The 17,530-nt window shown below is 28.3% G+C and overlaps 1 protein-coding gene across 2 annotated transcripts in view; it reads left to right on the top strand.

Annotated features, from left to right (window-relative positions):
* The window catches only part of LOC113549731, a 53,239-nt gene extending 40,914 nt beyond the window's left edge, over positions 1–12,325 (top strand). For both annotated transcript variants that reach the window (XM_026951179.1, XM_026951178.1), the window contains exons 7-9: positions 6,833–7,100; positions 9,516–9,906; positions 11,729–12,325. In XM_026951179.1, the coding sequence (XP_026806980.1) occupies positions 6,833–7,100; positions 9,516–9,906; positions 11,729–12,140 (1,071 nt within the window). In that variant the 3' untranslated portion in view covers positions 12,141–12,325. The remainder of the gene's footprint in view (positions 1–6,832; positions 7,101–9,515; positions 9,907–11,728) is intronic.
* Positions 12,326–17,530: the final 5,205 nt, after the last annotated feature.

Raw genomic sequence — 17,530 nt, 5'->3', positions numbered from 1 at the left:
TCGGTCGGCGTGTTTTCATTCGACTTACGCTCGTTTCTCTAGCAGTCTGTACCCGTCACAGACGCCCATGTTTCCGGCCGCGAGCGTTTACGACTCAATATACTCAATACAGTCCGTTTTTATGTATCGCGACACGCGTTTTGTACAAAATATACGCTGTACAAACAGTCCAGAAAAAACCGTCTGGGGAAAACTAAAAACAAAAACGATTTTATGACTATACAGTGTACATTTTCGGTGTTGAGTTAAAAAATAAACGCGTATATAAAAAATATATCTATACTCCATCTACAAGCTCGGAAGTAGAGGGTTAGAATGTTGCACTATATAACAACTATTCCATAGAAGAGACCCGTTTTAAGCATATAAATTTAATTCGATTGATTTTGAACGAAGACGTTATAATACATATTAAACAATTAATTGATATATTGATATTTGATACAATTCGAATATAAAAAATATTATTTTTGAGTGATATTAATAATTTAAACCTTACTGCCCTTTCGGAGGAAAGTTCAGATACGTTGTGCACTCTGGGTGAACCGATTTTCTTCGGATGTCCTTTTAACTATATGCGTATACGTATACGACGAAACTCGTATAATATGCGTGTACGGCGAAACTTACTTGTCCGCTGTGAATATATGAACGTATCATATTATATATGTATAAAATATTGTATACGAGGGTTAAATAAATAATGCACAAGACGACGGTTCGTCGGTTCCTGTCCCGCACACTTTTTATCGTGGTTATTGTTATGTGTTCCGTATAAAATATTGCAAGTCGACCCACGGACGAGTATTATTAAAATAACATCATTTTGAAATAAATATTAAGTTGTGTCTAATACAGAGCGACTAAAATTGTTTACTGAAAATTATGTACGCATCGCCGTGCGTTTGTCCTCCCATTTGCGTAAAGTGTTTCCCGAACCTACACACAGCTTGTAATTGTTAAACCAAGTGTACGCTGCCACAGTACATAATTTTTACGATAAGTTGTAACGAGGATTAGTAAGAGATAAAAAATAAAAATAAAACTAAACCCGTAAAACATAATATAATACAGGTCCCAATACCTTACGTCTACACATATGCAGTTTTTTGATCCTCAGAAGCATATTACACTAATTTAAATAAGAAATCAACTTTTACATACATTACCATATATTTATGTAGATTTAGCCAAAACGGTTTATATTTTCGTATTTTTCGTAATATATAGATCGTTGCCCGACGTTGAGCATATACTTGTTTGTAATCATCCTCTCCCTCTCCACCATATCGCATACACTACAATTTATTGGCCCAATACAAGAGAGTTCGCCGGCAACCTTTAATCCCAAAATTCAAAGTTTATGATCGAAATTTCCCTGTATCTGAATATCTAACATCTAGGTAAGTGTAATACGTGAAATATTTAGAGTAAAAGGGTAAAATACTTCTCAATTAAAACGTTTAATTGTATTTTATTATACAATTGCGATGTTAGTAGTGTTAGTACGAGGTAGATTTATCGCTGTTGTGTTAAAAGAAAAACCTGTCTTACAAACTTACAAACACCCGAAAAATATTGTTAAAAATTAATTATATTAAGTTATTCACTGTAATATTTCATTCAAATCGTACAACAAAAACATATTGATAAAACAAATTAAAAACGTGACAATGTAAAAGAAATTAAGATTATAGGACCATTAGGATTTCGTCTTATTTTTTGTTTGTTCAAGTTTAATTATGAAATATTTATTATCAAATGTACTCCAATTAATAATAATCAGTATATTATTATTATTGTTGTTTAATGATATTTTAAAGTTTAGTTATGATAGATAAAAAATGTCCGAGAACGATGTACGCCTGGTGGCGGAGTGATAACAAATATCCAACTTACTAAGTACTATTTTATAACAAGCTCGTTTTAATGTTATAAAATAAATGCACATTTTTACAATTTGTATTTTATTATAGTAGTTAAAATAGGACGCTACATGGGAATCGAATAAATTACAATCTTTGAAGTAAGAAGACTAATGTATTGCGTAGGTATATAATATTTATTATATAAAATATTGTACCTATTCATTATTTTCGATCTGTAGTTCAAAAAGAAAAAATAACTTTTAAGATATAATATTAAACTATTTATTTATGTGGTGTCTGCTATCACATAACGATATAATTAAAAACTAATATTAATTATTACTACATCAAACAAGTGAAACTACTTATAAATTAAAATCATATAAAAGAAAATACCGTATATCTTGTAATATTATCGTTTCATTGAGTCACGACTCTATTGCAGATGTAGTATATATTTTTTATATTATAATATTATTCGTCTAAATAACGTGATATTTATAATTAACACTTAGCAAACATTTAAAAAAATATATAAAATTGCATAAACGTTATAATTTTATGAAATTGTTTTTCCGTATTAAATAAATCAACACAGACAACATATTCATATTCATATATAATAATCGTGCAATTATAAAACTGAAGCTAATTTAATTAATGATTTAAGTCTTTTATATATTATGTAAAGAACAATTATATTGAAATAATATTTTTTTTATCCTAAATTGAAAGAAAATTACTATGTATTTAAGTAATAAAGAATATACATGTATTTACTTTGTTTTACATTTTATTTACTCTAGTGCTTCCTTATTTTTATGGAAATTTTATTTTCAATGAAAGTATAAAATGGTATAACAATTTAATTCATTTTTTTAATGGACTTATAAAAATTATATTCGTAAATTAAATAGTTATTTATTCATTTTAAATTATAGTAATTTGATATAAACTGTTTATTGTTACACTGTATATTTAGTGTAACAATGTAGTAGCCTATAACTTATAATATACTCGTCCAGAACCCTCCCTATAGGTGTATATAATTTGATACAATTCAATAAATAGCCATCAGTAAATATATTTTATCTTTCTCTATTATTTTATTATGCACTTTGAAAAATTAATAATAACATTTTAGATACCAAAACTGCACTTTTGACAAACCGTTGTCCAATCTAAAAAAAAAAGGTGAGATATGATAGTTGATGTGATGTGAGAATGGGTATTTTCAAACCACTGAAAGTCATAACCCCGAATACGATTGTTTTTAAATTTGAAACCAATGATATTTCATAGAAACCTACGTACAAAAAATGGCTTGACAATCAAACCTAGATTTACAACCCCAAATATGGTCAATATTTTTTTAGACACGGTTTCTATTGCTTCTATTCCTGTATCGATTTTCTCAGGAACTTTGAAAAGTTACCACTATTATATATAAAGCACAATCTGTGTTCAATTCTCAATTTTTAATGGAGCTGCAAAAAACTTTTTAAAGTTTTGATAGTCTATTAAAAAGTGTTCAACTGCTAGAAAAAAAAAACACAGTATTATTTTAAAACACAAAACTTATCATCGACTGTCCTCGAACAACACGAAAACTATAAGTTGAAGTTAAAATACAGACAATATATAAATACATATGTGTTTGAGTTTAGAAAAGATAAAGCATAAATTATATGACGAAATATTAATATTAGGCGTTTACCGTTAATAAAATTAGTTCGTAGAGATTATTACTTCGTAATACTAAATAACAATATAATCTCAAAATGATTAGAATACATATTATGATAAATACGTTCTAGTTACTATAAAATTAATTAATGTATTATATATTTGTCGTAATAATTAGCATATATTATAAAAATAATTCATTTTTATTTAAAAAATGCTTAAGCAATTTTGTTTGCCGTTATTTGTAAAAATGTTAATACTTTTTTGTTAATTAAAAATTCAATTGCCTAGACGAATATATTAAAACCCTTTTTTGTTTTAATCATAGTTTACTTTGATAATATTAATAGATTATACTTTACTATATAGCAATTGAAATGATTTGGTATAATATAGTAGTCTGACTAAAATTTAATTATTTTTATGATCGCAATAGTATCAAAAGAAAAAACAACGTTAAATATTATATGAATATCTAACTAATATTACATTGTATACATTTTATTTTATTATATATATTATTTATTTAAATATTGCAAAATGCAAATAAATTTTCAGCAGAGTTTTAGATAACTTATGATTGGTTTGAATATTGTATAATATTGCTTATTTAAATTTACAACTGAAAATAGAATTTTAAATTTTTCTTGATAATAATACATTATAAGTTATATTAAATACGGATTGAAGATAACAGTTTTTGATTGATTTCGAACTTAAAAATTTAATTTTCATCACCATACTTTTGCATATTCTATAAATAATTAATATGATTAATAAATTAATTTAAAAAATATATTTTTTTTTATATTGTAAATAACATTGCAATTAAACGTCAATTTTATCCACGGAGCATAATGAATATTAATTATTATAAATATTAAAGAAATATGATTATTCATTAAGCGATTAAAATTGAAGTGCAAACATCTGCGGTAGGTATCTAATTGATTAATTAAATACAGATAGGTTTAATATTATTTATTGTCAAAAAAACAATTTTAACATTAAGTATAATTTTTTTCTGTCAATATAATAAATATTATGTATGATAAATAATAATTAGATTATATATATTTATATATATAATACACGAAAAGCTTACTTATCTTTGTACACTGTATTGGTATTTAAAGTATTGTCCATACTTATTTTATTTAATGTTCAAAAAATTAGTTTTACGTATTAGTATTGTTTTTGTTATGTGAACGTGGTTAGACAAAACCTAAAATTACTTTCTTAATATTTAAATGGTTAAACGAACTATTTTGAGCAAAGAAAATATAACTGCTCATTATACCGTTTTTTATTGTTTTTTTCTAATACAACATTAAACCAATTTCCGTTTAATTTATAACTACTTTGTTTAATTTAAATTTTCCATCGCGCCATTTTTTTTATAGAAAAAATACTTCCTCTTTAATAAATTATACATAAAAAATAATTATTCTTTTATAAATGTCAGAACCACAAAAATGTATATTTTATTTTATATTTCAAAATAATAAAATTACAAATTCGCAATTTTTTATTTCTAGACATAAATATATATTGCAAGTACTTATTTAATTAATTTAAAAATTATATCACTTGTTTAACTTATGTTTAATAAATTTATATATCAAATACACAAATGTAGCACATTATCGCGTATAAATGTATATCAAAATAAAATAATAGAGAATTGGCTAGCAAAAATTAAGCAACTATTATGAATTATGATACACAATATATTACATGTATATAATATTTATTTAATGTAGGTATAGTAAATTAAACGGAAAGTCGACGACAGTGGTTAGGTTATAGTACACTTATCTTATTCGAATCGAAAAATCCTCTAACCCCTACCCAGTACACAAACAGAACACGGTTCTCCACATAGTTATATTGCTCCAATAACACCGGACAGTGAAAACTTAAAAACTGAAATAAAAACTACTAGTGAATTAAAAAAAAAAATATTGGCAATTATTGTTTTTGGTATATTTGAGTGTTGAGTAAATATTATCATAATAATATAGACCTCTGTACGGCTTACGTCGTACCTATTAGTTATATTTATTTAAAACTGCACACGTTTTATTCTACATGGTGTTACTGCCTATATTTACGCCATAAAATATGAAAACTACTTGGAAAACAAACACACCATTAAACTTACAGTCAATATTTATTTATAGTTTATTATTGTAAATGTGAATGCGGAAAATATAAACAAATGCTAGCACCAATCGTCGTCTGTATAATATAATAATTGCATACGTCTTTATAACTTATATTATAAATTAGAAGATATTGAATGCGACTGCATTATAGTGATATAAAATTATGAATTTAATTATTTTACAAATGTTTGAAATTAAAGTCCTGATCAAAATGAATGGTTAACTTTTTAAATGATTATTAATATAAAATTATATTTAATTAGTTAATTTAAATTAGTATAGCTTCTAAGAGCGGTAAATTATTTTAACAGGTACCTTTATTTGAATTTTTTTTTGAAATTTTTAGTTACACTTATATAGTATATACACTTCTTATTTTGGAATAGTACTAAGATTTTTATGCTGTTTTTTCAAATAAGTATCTTTCGCTGTTTTTTTATACAACGTATTGTATATAAGATTAGTTCAAACCAAATTTTTGACTATGCAACCAACGACTAACCTAAACCTTGGGAATACAATAGACATATATTATTATACAATATTATACTGTTGTAAGTGATCATAAGTCAAGCCATTTCTATACCTATTGTACAATGGAAAACAAAATTAAAATTAATACTTTATTTTTATATAATAAAATTCTTCAAAATATTTACGAGTAAATTGTATAGTTATGACAATTTTTATCCTATTTTGAGTCGTAAAACGTTTGTTATGATAGATAATGAAAACTGTATTTGCGTTATTATTATTCGTGTCACTTTAAGCTACCATTAAAACAATTTTGAAATACTTAAATTCTAACCATTAGATATATTATAGCAAATACACAGTCGCAGTATTTATATACCCATAGATATGTACTTATACCTACGTTTTCAATGTTTACGACGACGTAAACAATATTCGGGCTACTTAAAAGATTATATAGCGTACCAATGGAAAAAAATAAATTATTCGTGACAGACGAGAGAAAAGTTTGCCGGTTTGGGGTCACCGAGATTTAAAGTTATGCCTACGCGGGGATGAGGGGGTCAGAATTGCGTCCATGTTGCAGAATTACTACGATATTATATTATAATCTTATTTTATGTATAATATACACAGGTGGACGAAGTGATCGACGCCATACAGGACGTTGAGCTCAGAGACAAGTTGCGAACGGTGTGCTTGACAGACGACAGATGTTACATGACGTTCGCAAACGCCGAGTGCTTGGAACGGGCGCTGCACACGTCATTCGGAATCCGTGACGTGCCAGTGCTGTTGATGGACACTGGCGCGGGTGCTGTAATCCTGTCGCTGACGGGCGTGCCGGACACTGTAGCCGACAAAGACGTCCTGAAATGTCTCAAGAAATACGGCACGATCATCGGTAATGAGATGAATTAGCCAATAATAATAATAATAATAATAATACAGCTATAATATATTTTATGAGCGGATCTGCGACGTACGATCGGCGGAAATCGATTTATTATTATGATATCGTGACAATACCTATAAAAGTATATTGTCTATGTATATCAACTATATTTGCATACTTTACTTAGCCTTTAAAGCGGTCGAGTTTCTATATGAACAGACATGATACATTAATATTATTAATATTACTGTCTCCCTAAAACTTATATTTAGCTGAAGACACTATAAAGTTTCGGTAACTTCTTGTAACGTAATTTATAATTGATTTCGACGTACCCTTTTGGATAACATCACGTTAACTGACAAAAAGCTAAGACTTTAAGTCCCTCCCGGCTACCTCGATTATCTTCTATGTCCAATGTCCATACGCATATTAATTTTCTGTCGAATGAGCGTTGCGTTATTAAATAATGTCGTCTTTAGAAGAAACCACTTGGAATATGACAAGCACTTTAGTTAAAATAATATTATCATCACAACCGTGGTTTTTAGATTTGCGATTTCGATTTATGGTTGTAATCAGTATAATACAGTACACGTTTAATAATAATATTAAATGCGTTTTAATATTTACGTCTGTCAACAATAACTACGTAAGCGATAAAAAAAAAGTTGTTTTGTTTTGTTTCGACGAACTTCCGCATAAAACGGACATAACATGTAATATATTATAGTATATGTTTAACGCAATTATTTATAATTCGTTCGACTGATTTTCTCATACGTGTTTAGCTTACATATGTCCCTTTCCGGCATTTTGTTATAATTCGTATTGAACGATAAACCTGCTACATCTATTTATAAGTTTGTTAACGCACGAACACTATTTTGTATCAAATATCGTCCAACAGTTTCGTTTCGTATATATATTATTTAAGTTATCGATGATTGAAATAAAAGGGACACGAGTATAATATACAGTTGGCCGCCAAGTTGAAAACAGCGGTGGAAATAATTCTTTGAGCTAAGTTTGGTGTTTACAAAATATACAAACTATTAGCATTATTTTCTCGTTTGATAATTTATATCACTACAAGATCATATCTAAAAATTATATCCATTATAAATATTACATTAGTATCATTATTCTAACGACATAATGATGGGACCGTATATTATCCGTCTAGATAACTAGATCAGTCATACCCATTAAGTACTTCAAGCCTATTTATAATAGGCTTTACAATAGTACTTCAAGTTTATCTATGTGATCCGAAAAAAAATCTTAAATTTTTTATATATAAATAAAGTTATAAATTTATTCTCAATTCTTTTATTTTTATCCTTTGTGAAATATTCTGTATTTTATAACTGCGTTAATTATACATTTTTTGAATTATTATTATTATTATTGTTATTATTTATATTAAACAGTAAACACATCTATATTGAAAAATGCCTTATTCGACATAAATTATTACTTCCTAGGAACATTTTTTTCGTTTTCTAATTAAAATTTCTTTGATGTGTTATTTTAAAATATTAAATATTATTTTATGACCCCCAAGAAACGACATTTAACATCATGAAACAACAATTAAATATTATACTCACTTAAAAACTCATAAAATGTTATTTTATTTAAATTCAGATTCCAACGATAAAATCCTACGCAATGTTTTAGTCGTCGACTATAATTTAAATAAATAATATCTACGACTGACGCGAGTTAGTACCCACCCTTATAGGAATTGTTATGTGATTTGTAATAACCTATAACGTATACCTATTGGCTATTATGATACCTATTTTAAAAGCTACAATATTATCTAAAGGTATCGTGTAAATATGATGTAATACAGACTAATATATTTTTATATGTTTTTATTTACATATAATGTATACAAAGTAATTTATCAAGCATGGTCTGCACCCTTCTTTTTTCCAATGATACAATTATCAAACAATACGATGTTTGCAAGAATTTTTAAACATACTTAAAGACCATAAATTTTTAAATTTTAAGATATTTTTGTTCTTCTTATAATAAGAAGTATCTTTTAGGATAGAAACTTATGTTTTTAAAGTGAGTACCCTCTTTTTTACTGTAAATTAATTGCCAATAAATTATCGTATAAAACGAAATGTTTGTGTATAAAAATCGAACTTACAACAAGTAGTTCTTAAATTATATAACATTTTGTACTAAGGATAATAGGTCCATAGATCAAGAGATGAGTAGATCTGGAAAATATGGGGGCTATTCGAAAATTGCGTGCTTGATGAATTACCCTGTTACATATATATATATATAATATGTGTGAACATGTATAATAATATTATTATAACGGTTTTGTCGGCGTTTTATAAATAGCTCGTTGGCTTGCGATAATGCGTACCTATTATTGTATTATTCGCTCGACAGGCGGAGTGGAGAGGAAGACTGCCAGGTGTGGGACGGCCGGCGGCGAGCGTTACGTGCGCGTCCGGCCGACGCTTGGTGCGCCCAGGTACTTGTGGTTCGGGTCGGACAAAGTCATCGTCAGGCAGCTAACCGAGCACGAAACGGGCACGATGAACAGCATCGCCCGGCGAAAGTCGTTCAGATCTCAGATAAAGTTGAACTTGAAAATGGCCGATGCGTCGGCGTCGTCCAGTGACCACGGTTGTGATGACAAAAACGGCGGTGGCGGCGCGGACAGTGGTGGCGCTGGCGAAGTCGGCGATGAGCCCCGCCGCGGTAGTGGCGACGGCGTCGACGTCGGGTCCAACACTACGACCGCGATGACCGCGGTATCTGTTCGGAATGGATTCAAGTACATTATAATATATTATAACCTATATAATACTGTACGTCATAACATGATTATATACATCTCAATAGGGCGATTATTTTTTTTAACTGCGATCATCCATTATTTGAAAATCTACAGTTTTATTTTTTTGAAAAATTTAAGATATTACACAATACAGACTGTACTTCTAAAGTATATTATAACCTAATAGTATGCAATCCTATGTTTTTTATTATTAAAATATTAACATAGAGCTTTATTTCTACAGTTAATTATTGATTTTAGGAAATAAGAGAGAAAACAGATAAGGGAGGATGATAACACAAAGAAACCGAAAAATCTAACATTTTACAGTATATTAGAATTCTTCTTTGTTTTTTACCAAGGAATAGTTAAAACATTATCGATTTTTAATTTATAAAGCAATCTATATTTTTAATTTCATAACCTGAAACTATATGATAATATACTTTAAAAAAAATATCAAATGTTGATTAATTTATATAGGTACTTCATATTATATAGAAAGTGGTTGATCCATCATTCATCTAACACAGAAGGACTAACGTTTTTCAAAATATTTTTTCGCGTCATTTAAAAAATATATTTTTAACTATTTTCATCGTTATTATTTTTTACACTTTTTACTTTTTTTTAAATAATAAAATGAATTTCTGGTTTCTTTTTTCCAAAGCAAAATATTGTTTTGGAGTAACACAATACATAACAATTGAATTTTGAAAAAGTAGTTATTATAATTTACACCGATAACAATTATTATTCGATCTTTAATTGAATATTTGAATCTTATATATATATATATATATATTAATATATTATTAACCATTTCTACAGCATCTAACGTCGTACAAACGATAACTAGAGTGTTATTAAATTACAATTTCTACTGAGTCTTGTTAATTAAATTTCAAATCTACAGACAATAAATCCATTTAGATGCCTATCCGTTTCACTCTTACTTGTGAAATTCAATAATCACTACTATATTGAAATACTGATAGTAATTATATACATTATCCAAACTACTCAGTATACCATATAAGATTTATCGGTAATACTAACCTTAACAAGAAGCCACATTTGTTGTTGAGTCAGTTCTTACAAACATATCTACATAATATTATAGTCGACAATTTTTCATAAGATTAGAGATTTAACCACTTCCTCCACAAAATATAATTTATTAATTTATAAAAAAGTTCAATAAAATATAATATTTTCTTTGTATAAAATATAATATTTTCTTTGTATATATTTTAATATTTATATAGATGTTATATAAAAACTATTATTTGTTTTTTAATTTCCGGTTAGCTTTGAAACTATTGAACTAACTGGCGCCAAATTTTAGAAATTTATAATTATCTATCAACATTAACATATTTTGTTAAAATTATCTAAGCATAATAAACGCTAGATTAAATATTATATATATTTTATAGTTTTGTAAAACCATGTTCAAAGATTATTATCCATAGTGTATTATTGATTCGAATCACTCAGGAACTACGAATTAGATTTTTGATTTAGGTACATAAACATTTTTTAAAAATCATCCACTTCGCAATTTACGGTAAATAAAAAGTATGGTTTTCATTAATAAAAAAATGTTATGATCACATAACTCAAACGGTGCAAAAATATATATTTTAAACATGGAAATATTATGTTTTAGACTTAAGTTAACTCAGAAAAAAAAATTCCAAAATTAGAAATCAGAAATTAAATAAATTCACTGTTAAAAGAATAAAATGGGGGTGATCATGATATGCTTGATAGTTTAATCATTTAGTTAATGCGCATTTATTAATATTTTATATAGATTTCCGTTGTCGGATTCAAAAACTACAGCAATCACCAGTCAACCAATAGTGGAACCCAAGACTGCAACGGCAGGAACAGCGGCAATGACGTCGTCGTCAACTAACTCCAAGGCGGCTGGGTCACCTAAGAAATTGAAAGCAGTGCCGACAAACGATCGTGACAGTGGTCCACCAACGGCTGCTTCGGGCCCGTCCGAATCGCCGCTCAGGGGTCGGCGGAGAACGTCTCTTATGGGATTCCGGCGGGACACCATAATCAAGCACCGTGGCGGGTCCATGTCCCGGACTGATGGGGGCGAGGATGCGGACAGCGATACAAGTACGATTTGTCGACGAAAGCTGAGCATTACCGGTCGTGAGGGTACGGAAAAAGTGCCTTGGTGTGGGTGCTGGGGCAATGGTTGTCTGTAATATATTATAATATAGTATTTTTATTATGGCGTACTTGTCGATATTTCACTCGAAAATAGTATATGTACCTAAAACTGGTATTTATAATAAGGTATATTAGGACGTTTTTTGACGAGTACTCTTTTTTAATTGTATTTTTTATGTGCATTTTATAATATATGTACTTGACGTATTGTATATATTATATAACTACCAATTATAATAATAGTTCTCACAATGATATTTAATGTTGTATATTATTGAAATCATACCTACTATATAGGTACATTCATATATTATATATTGTAATGTAAACTGCATTATAATTTATAATACACTTTACTGGTTGATAACCTAACCCGTTAGAAAAAAAAACGCGTTATGCAATACCCTAACATTTTATATTGGGTGCCTGATTATTTTCACCCTCATAGTATGTTGAACACATAATAAACTTTTGGTTTTTTAACAATAATCTATAGTTTTAGTTTCATACTACGAAGCAGAATATCTTATTAAAGTTGATTTATAAATAGATATGAAAATATATAGTAAGAAAAGTTTTATTTATTTATAGCTTATAAAATGTTTCCAAATAAACGAAAAAAACTATACTGGTAAATATTATTAAATTTATTTGAAACATTTAAAGCATTTGAGGATGAGTAAAGTGCACCGAAAAATATTGTGGTCAGTACTCAGCACATCTCAACTTTAAATGCTTTAATTAAAATACTTTATTTAAATATAATACATAAATATTAATATATTTATTTAAATACTTTAAAAAAAAAATACTGTATTTTGCAATAATAGATATACAAGTAGGTTCACATTTTTAGACAAGTATATTTTTGCTTCTGCATTAGAATTATAAATTTAGGTCAGAGTTTAAAAACCAAAACTTGTTATTGCGGTCACCAATTTTATTAAGAAAAATATAAAGGTCAATTCTTTATTTATTCAAGGTCATTATGAAATATTAAGTTCACATCATTGTGTATTCAATTTTTTTAAATAAAAATTTGATTTTGAGTAATTTAACTCTATTGTCACCATAGTATTTTCGAAAGCGATTTTATTTATTTATTATAATTTTTATTAATATTTATTTAATGGATAATATATATAAATTGTCAGTTGAAAGCATTACGCATTTTTGGGAGGCTCAATACACGTTTTTAATTAGAATAATGTAATACATACGGTCGATTGGAATGTTAAAATTTGAACCATCGAAACTTAGTCAGTTAGGCAATCGTTTATACACTTATTTTAGTGACATCATAGTTAATATTTATTAGGAAATATTCAAAATTATGTTATGTTATTCCAACAACGGTTTAGTAGTTTACTAGTTTTTGTATAATAATGATTAGCCAACAATGCTTGTATAAACTATAAATTATATTTAAAAAAAAAAAAAAAAACTCTACTGGTTACAATGTAGTTATTAATTGTATTATATACAAACACCACTTCATCGCGCGTCCACTAGTCCACTAAACGTTTATTAAACTTTATTAATTTTACAATACGCATGTTTATGGACAACGACGAGTATGGAGATCGAATAAAATAATTTAATTAACAGAATAATTATACTTCAATACAAATAAATCCATAATGTATTAAAATATATCATATGGCATAAATAAACTGACCAGTTAAAATCGATAAAATAATTGGGGGAGGGGGAGATTTTGGGAATTGTTATTACATTGATTCTATATAGGAAACAATTATATAATATGTGAACATGAAGTGAAGCTTCATCAGATCACTTCTTTTCGGGTAGTTATATAATAATATTATTTGTGTACAAAAATAGTTTATACACGTCTTTACTTAGCTATCTATATAAGTATATAACTATTTAAATCAAACGAAAAATGAGTATAATATTTATATATATGTACATCGGTAAAAAATTAAAGTATAAACTATAAAATAGTGTGATAGAAATATAGTACATCGATCCAGTGTGCCAATATTTCCTTCGGGCTAATTACGACACGCGAATTAATAAACGCGAAAGAAGATATTGCGTGAATCAACGAACTATAAAATATGTACAAACCTACGACCGCGTGTATAACCAACGTATAATGATCAGAATTGACATCATGTGTTAAAAATGATGATTATAAATAAACATATATTTTTTGAATTACATTAATACAATAAAATTGTGCTGGGACAGGGTTTATATGGTATGTCTATAGTCCATACTCATACATAGATTATGTCTCAAACGTTGAAACAGTGTTCGTGATGCGAATTTTAAAAAGGTTGTTTTAAGCATTATTTGTCATGTAAAAAAGAATACATTAATATTTCATGCCGTTATTTAAAACTTAATTATACAGTTCGTGTTTAAGCAATTTTTTTTTTATCTACATTAATCGAAATCCCGAAAACAAATAAATATTATTAACATTTATAACACCTGTAAGGCGTAGACCGTAGGCTGCATCAGAGTTATCTACACTTTTTAATTTAATATATTTATACATCAACATCATTATAGCCTATAGTTATTGGCCGTATACGTTTTGACATTTTGTTTAGTGATTTATTCAAATCTACTTGAAGCTTATCTTTATAAAACTAGTAAATGATTAACTATGGCTAATACAATTCTTATTGTCGTTATCATAATATTTATTTTTTATTAGCTTCTAATGTTAGACGTTCTCTAGTGTTATTAATTAATTATTTCTGTGTTTAAGGGTGCCTCCTAATTTCATGGTTGATTACTGGCATCTAGTTTTACTTGACATTCCTCTACTTTTATACTATCTTAATGTGGTCTATAATGTCATTCACGCCTAGGTACTTCAACTTTCCTATACAGATAGAAACCTGACAAAATATTTTTCGGATAGATACCCGTAAAATAATATGGAGCTATAACATATATATCATAATAGAGGTTAATTAAACGCCAATTTAAATCTATTATAGGTACACAGATTCATTATGTACGGATGATAAACATTAAAAATACAACGGGTATGTTTGATATAGAAATAATAAAAACCAAAAACCTTTCTAATTTAATTTTTGAAAAAACCACAAAAAAAATGTAAACAATTACGTCAAAAGTGTTGTTATTTACACGCGAAACAAGTGTTATGCGATATCTTGTGTGAATGATATTGCGGTGTTTGATGATGATGGTTGGCGCGTTTAATGTATTTTTTACATTAGTTCCGACCAAGTAGCATAGCGTTTAATCATAACGCAAAACCACCCCGTATTGTTTGGTTCAAACAATAACTGCTACAAAACAAAACAGCATTAAATAGATTATATCCTAAATAATCATTTCTGTTTAATAGTGGATTATTTATGTTACATCTGTCTGCCTGTCTGTTTTGTATACCTGTCTGCCTGTCTGCCAGTCTTTACTTAGGTATATAATACGCTCGTATAATGACGTGTTCGCCGAATATACCGTCATATATATAGTTCACCCGTTGAAGAGTGCTCGCCCACCGAAGCGTCTAAAATAATTAGCAAAAAAATCATTATTCTATTAATGTAAAAAACCCTTGGACGTGAACTTGAACAGGTATATTCTACACGCTATTATAGTGCAGGATAGGTAATTATTGGCGGCGGAAGCTTCCATAAACTTTCCCCCGTGGAAAGATCGACAAAATAAAAAAGGACCCGCGATGAAGGATATACGCATAAACGCCTACCGTAAATTCGTTTTTGCATTATTTACCATGTACATTTATTTATTTGACAGTAGTTCTGTTGCGCTTTGATCGGCATGTTATATTATGTACACCATGTACACTGTGAACCGCGAGCGTTCAATATTATAGCGGCGTCACATTTTTATCCTCCTAGCTGTCCCAACTTTTTTTCCCCCATTTTAATATATATATAGATATTATATTTGGAAAACGATCAATGGAGTGTGTAAGACACAAGATGCGAGCACACTGTCTACAGTTTACACACGTGTACGATATTATGTACGAATGTAAACGGAGGAAAAGATTACGGGAACACAAAGGAAATACATTTTACTGCGCGCGTATGATGGAATATTATATTTTTACCCGATCGTTCGTTTGAAGAGAAAGTTTTATAATGGTCGGTACACATTGCTATTTCCAGTTCTTCCGAAACAGATGTAAATGCGCGCGACACTGTGACAAAAGACTAAAGAGTGGTGGAAAGAGCAAACACGCGATAGTAGAAAAAAATAAAGACAATATTATTATATAATATACACTAGAAACACGCATGCACGTACCTATACTAGTTGTTCGGTGTTCTTTGTTTACGGAATTTCTATATGATATTACGCTGACTGCACAAGAACGCGTGAAACGATGCTATTTCTTACTATCATATAGATATAGATACCATGATGATATATTATTATATATTTCACCGCGTTTTAACAAGACGAACCAAGTCGAATTTGCAAGATTAAGAAACCTACCGTTCGTTATCTATCAACCCTTCAAAATTGATATATACCATATCTTTCATGATAAATGTCTTAAATAAGAACGGAAATCATTGCGAAAACAAATCCGCTGGTTAGGTTACGTAAAAATGAAGATTTAAATCGAAACTCGCAAATTTGACTTTGGAACTTGATAATAATATAGCATATAAGAGTTATATGTGTATAAAATATTATCTATATAAATCCCCATTTTTCGAGCCATTATTAAGTAAGACGAAAATGTATTTTCATCTCATTACAAGCGCTATGGGATTTTCTGCACCTCGTTTCTTTGTTCGGACGTATAGATATAAGAAGAAATATATAAAACGAGCGATGACTAAACAATGATCATTCCACAGTGACGTAACACATATGTGTGTAAAATATTAATGGTTACAATAAAATGATAATTATTATATTACAGTTTTTCGTATAGGTAAAGACATCATATAGTAGCATTAAGAAAAAAAAAACAAAATGTCTGAAAAAAGTGCAACATGTTTGTGTAACCTGCAGGTTTATAAATTCTAGTTTAATTGTCACACTTAAAATGTTTATAATGATCGCTATTCACATTGTTTTGTTGTATATAATCAAACAAGGTCCAAATTAAAGTTTATACAAAATGTTAACGCGAACTTTATGTTTTTTGAACAACAAAACTTTTCTTTACTAATTATGCACCCGTTGTAGTTAACAAATTATTAAACTCAAAACTTGACTAAGTAATTAGTTAAATTATTACTCAATAGTTTTCTAATTTATTTTATATTATTCTCGCGTAAGAATATTACTTTCTCCCCCGAGTATAGATCGTAGACGCGTTTCTATTATGTCTACCTAATTAATTTTACATTACAGGGATTTAGTTTTTTTTTTTTTTAAGACATTTGAAGCGTTATTGTTAATATAATAAAATATACAACCTTTT

This window comes from Rhopalosiphum maidis, chromosome 1, assembly GCF_003676215.2.
Source record: "Rhopalosiphum maidis isolate BTI-1 chromosome 1, ASM367621v3, whole genome shotgun sequence".
NCBI lineage: Eukaryota > Metazoa > Arthropoda > Insecta > Hemiptera > Aphididae > Rhopalosiphum > Rhopalosiphum maidis.
Note: the sequence above shows the minus strand (reverse complement) of the source record. Positions and strands in the feature narration are given on the sequence as shown.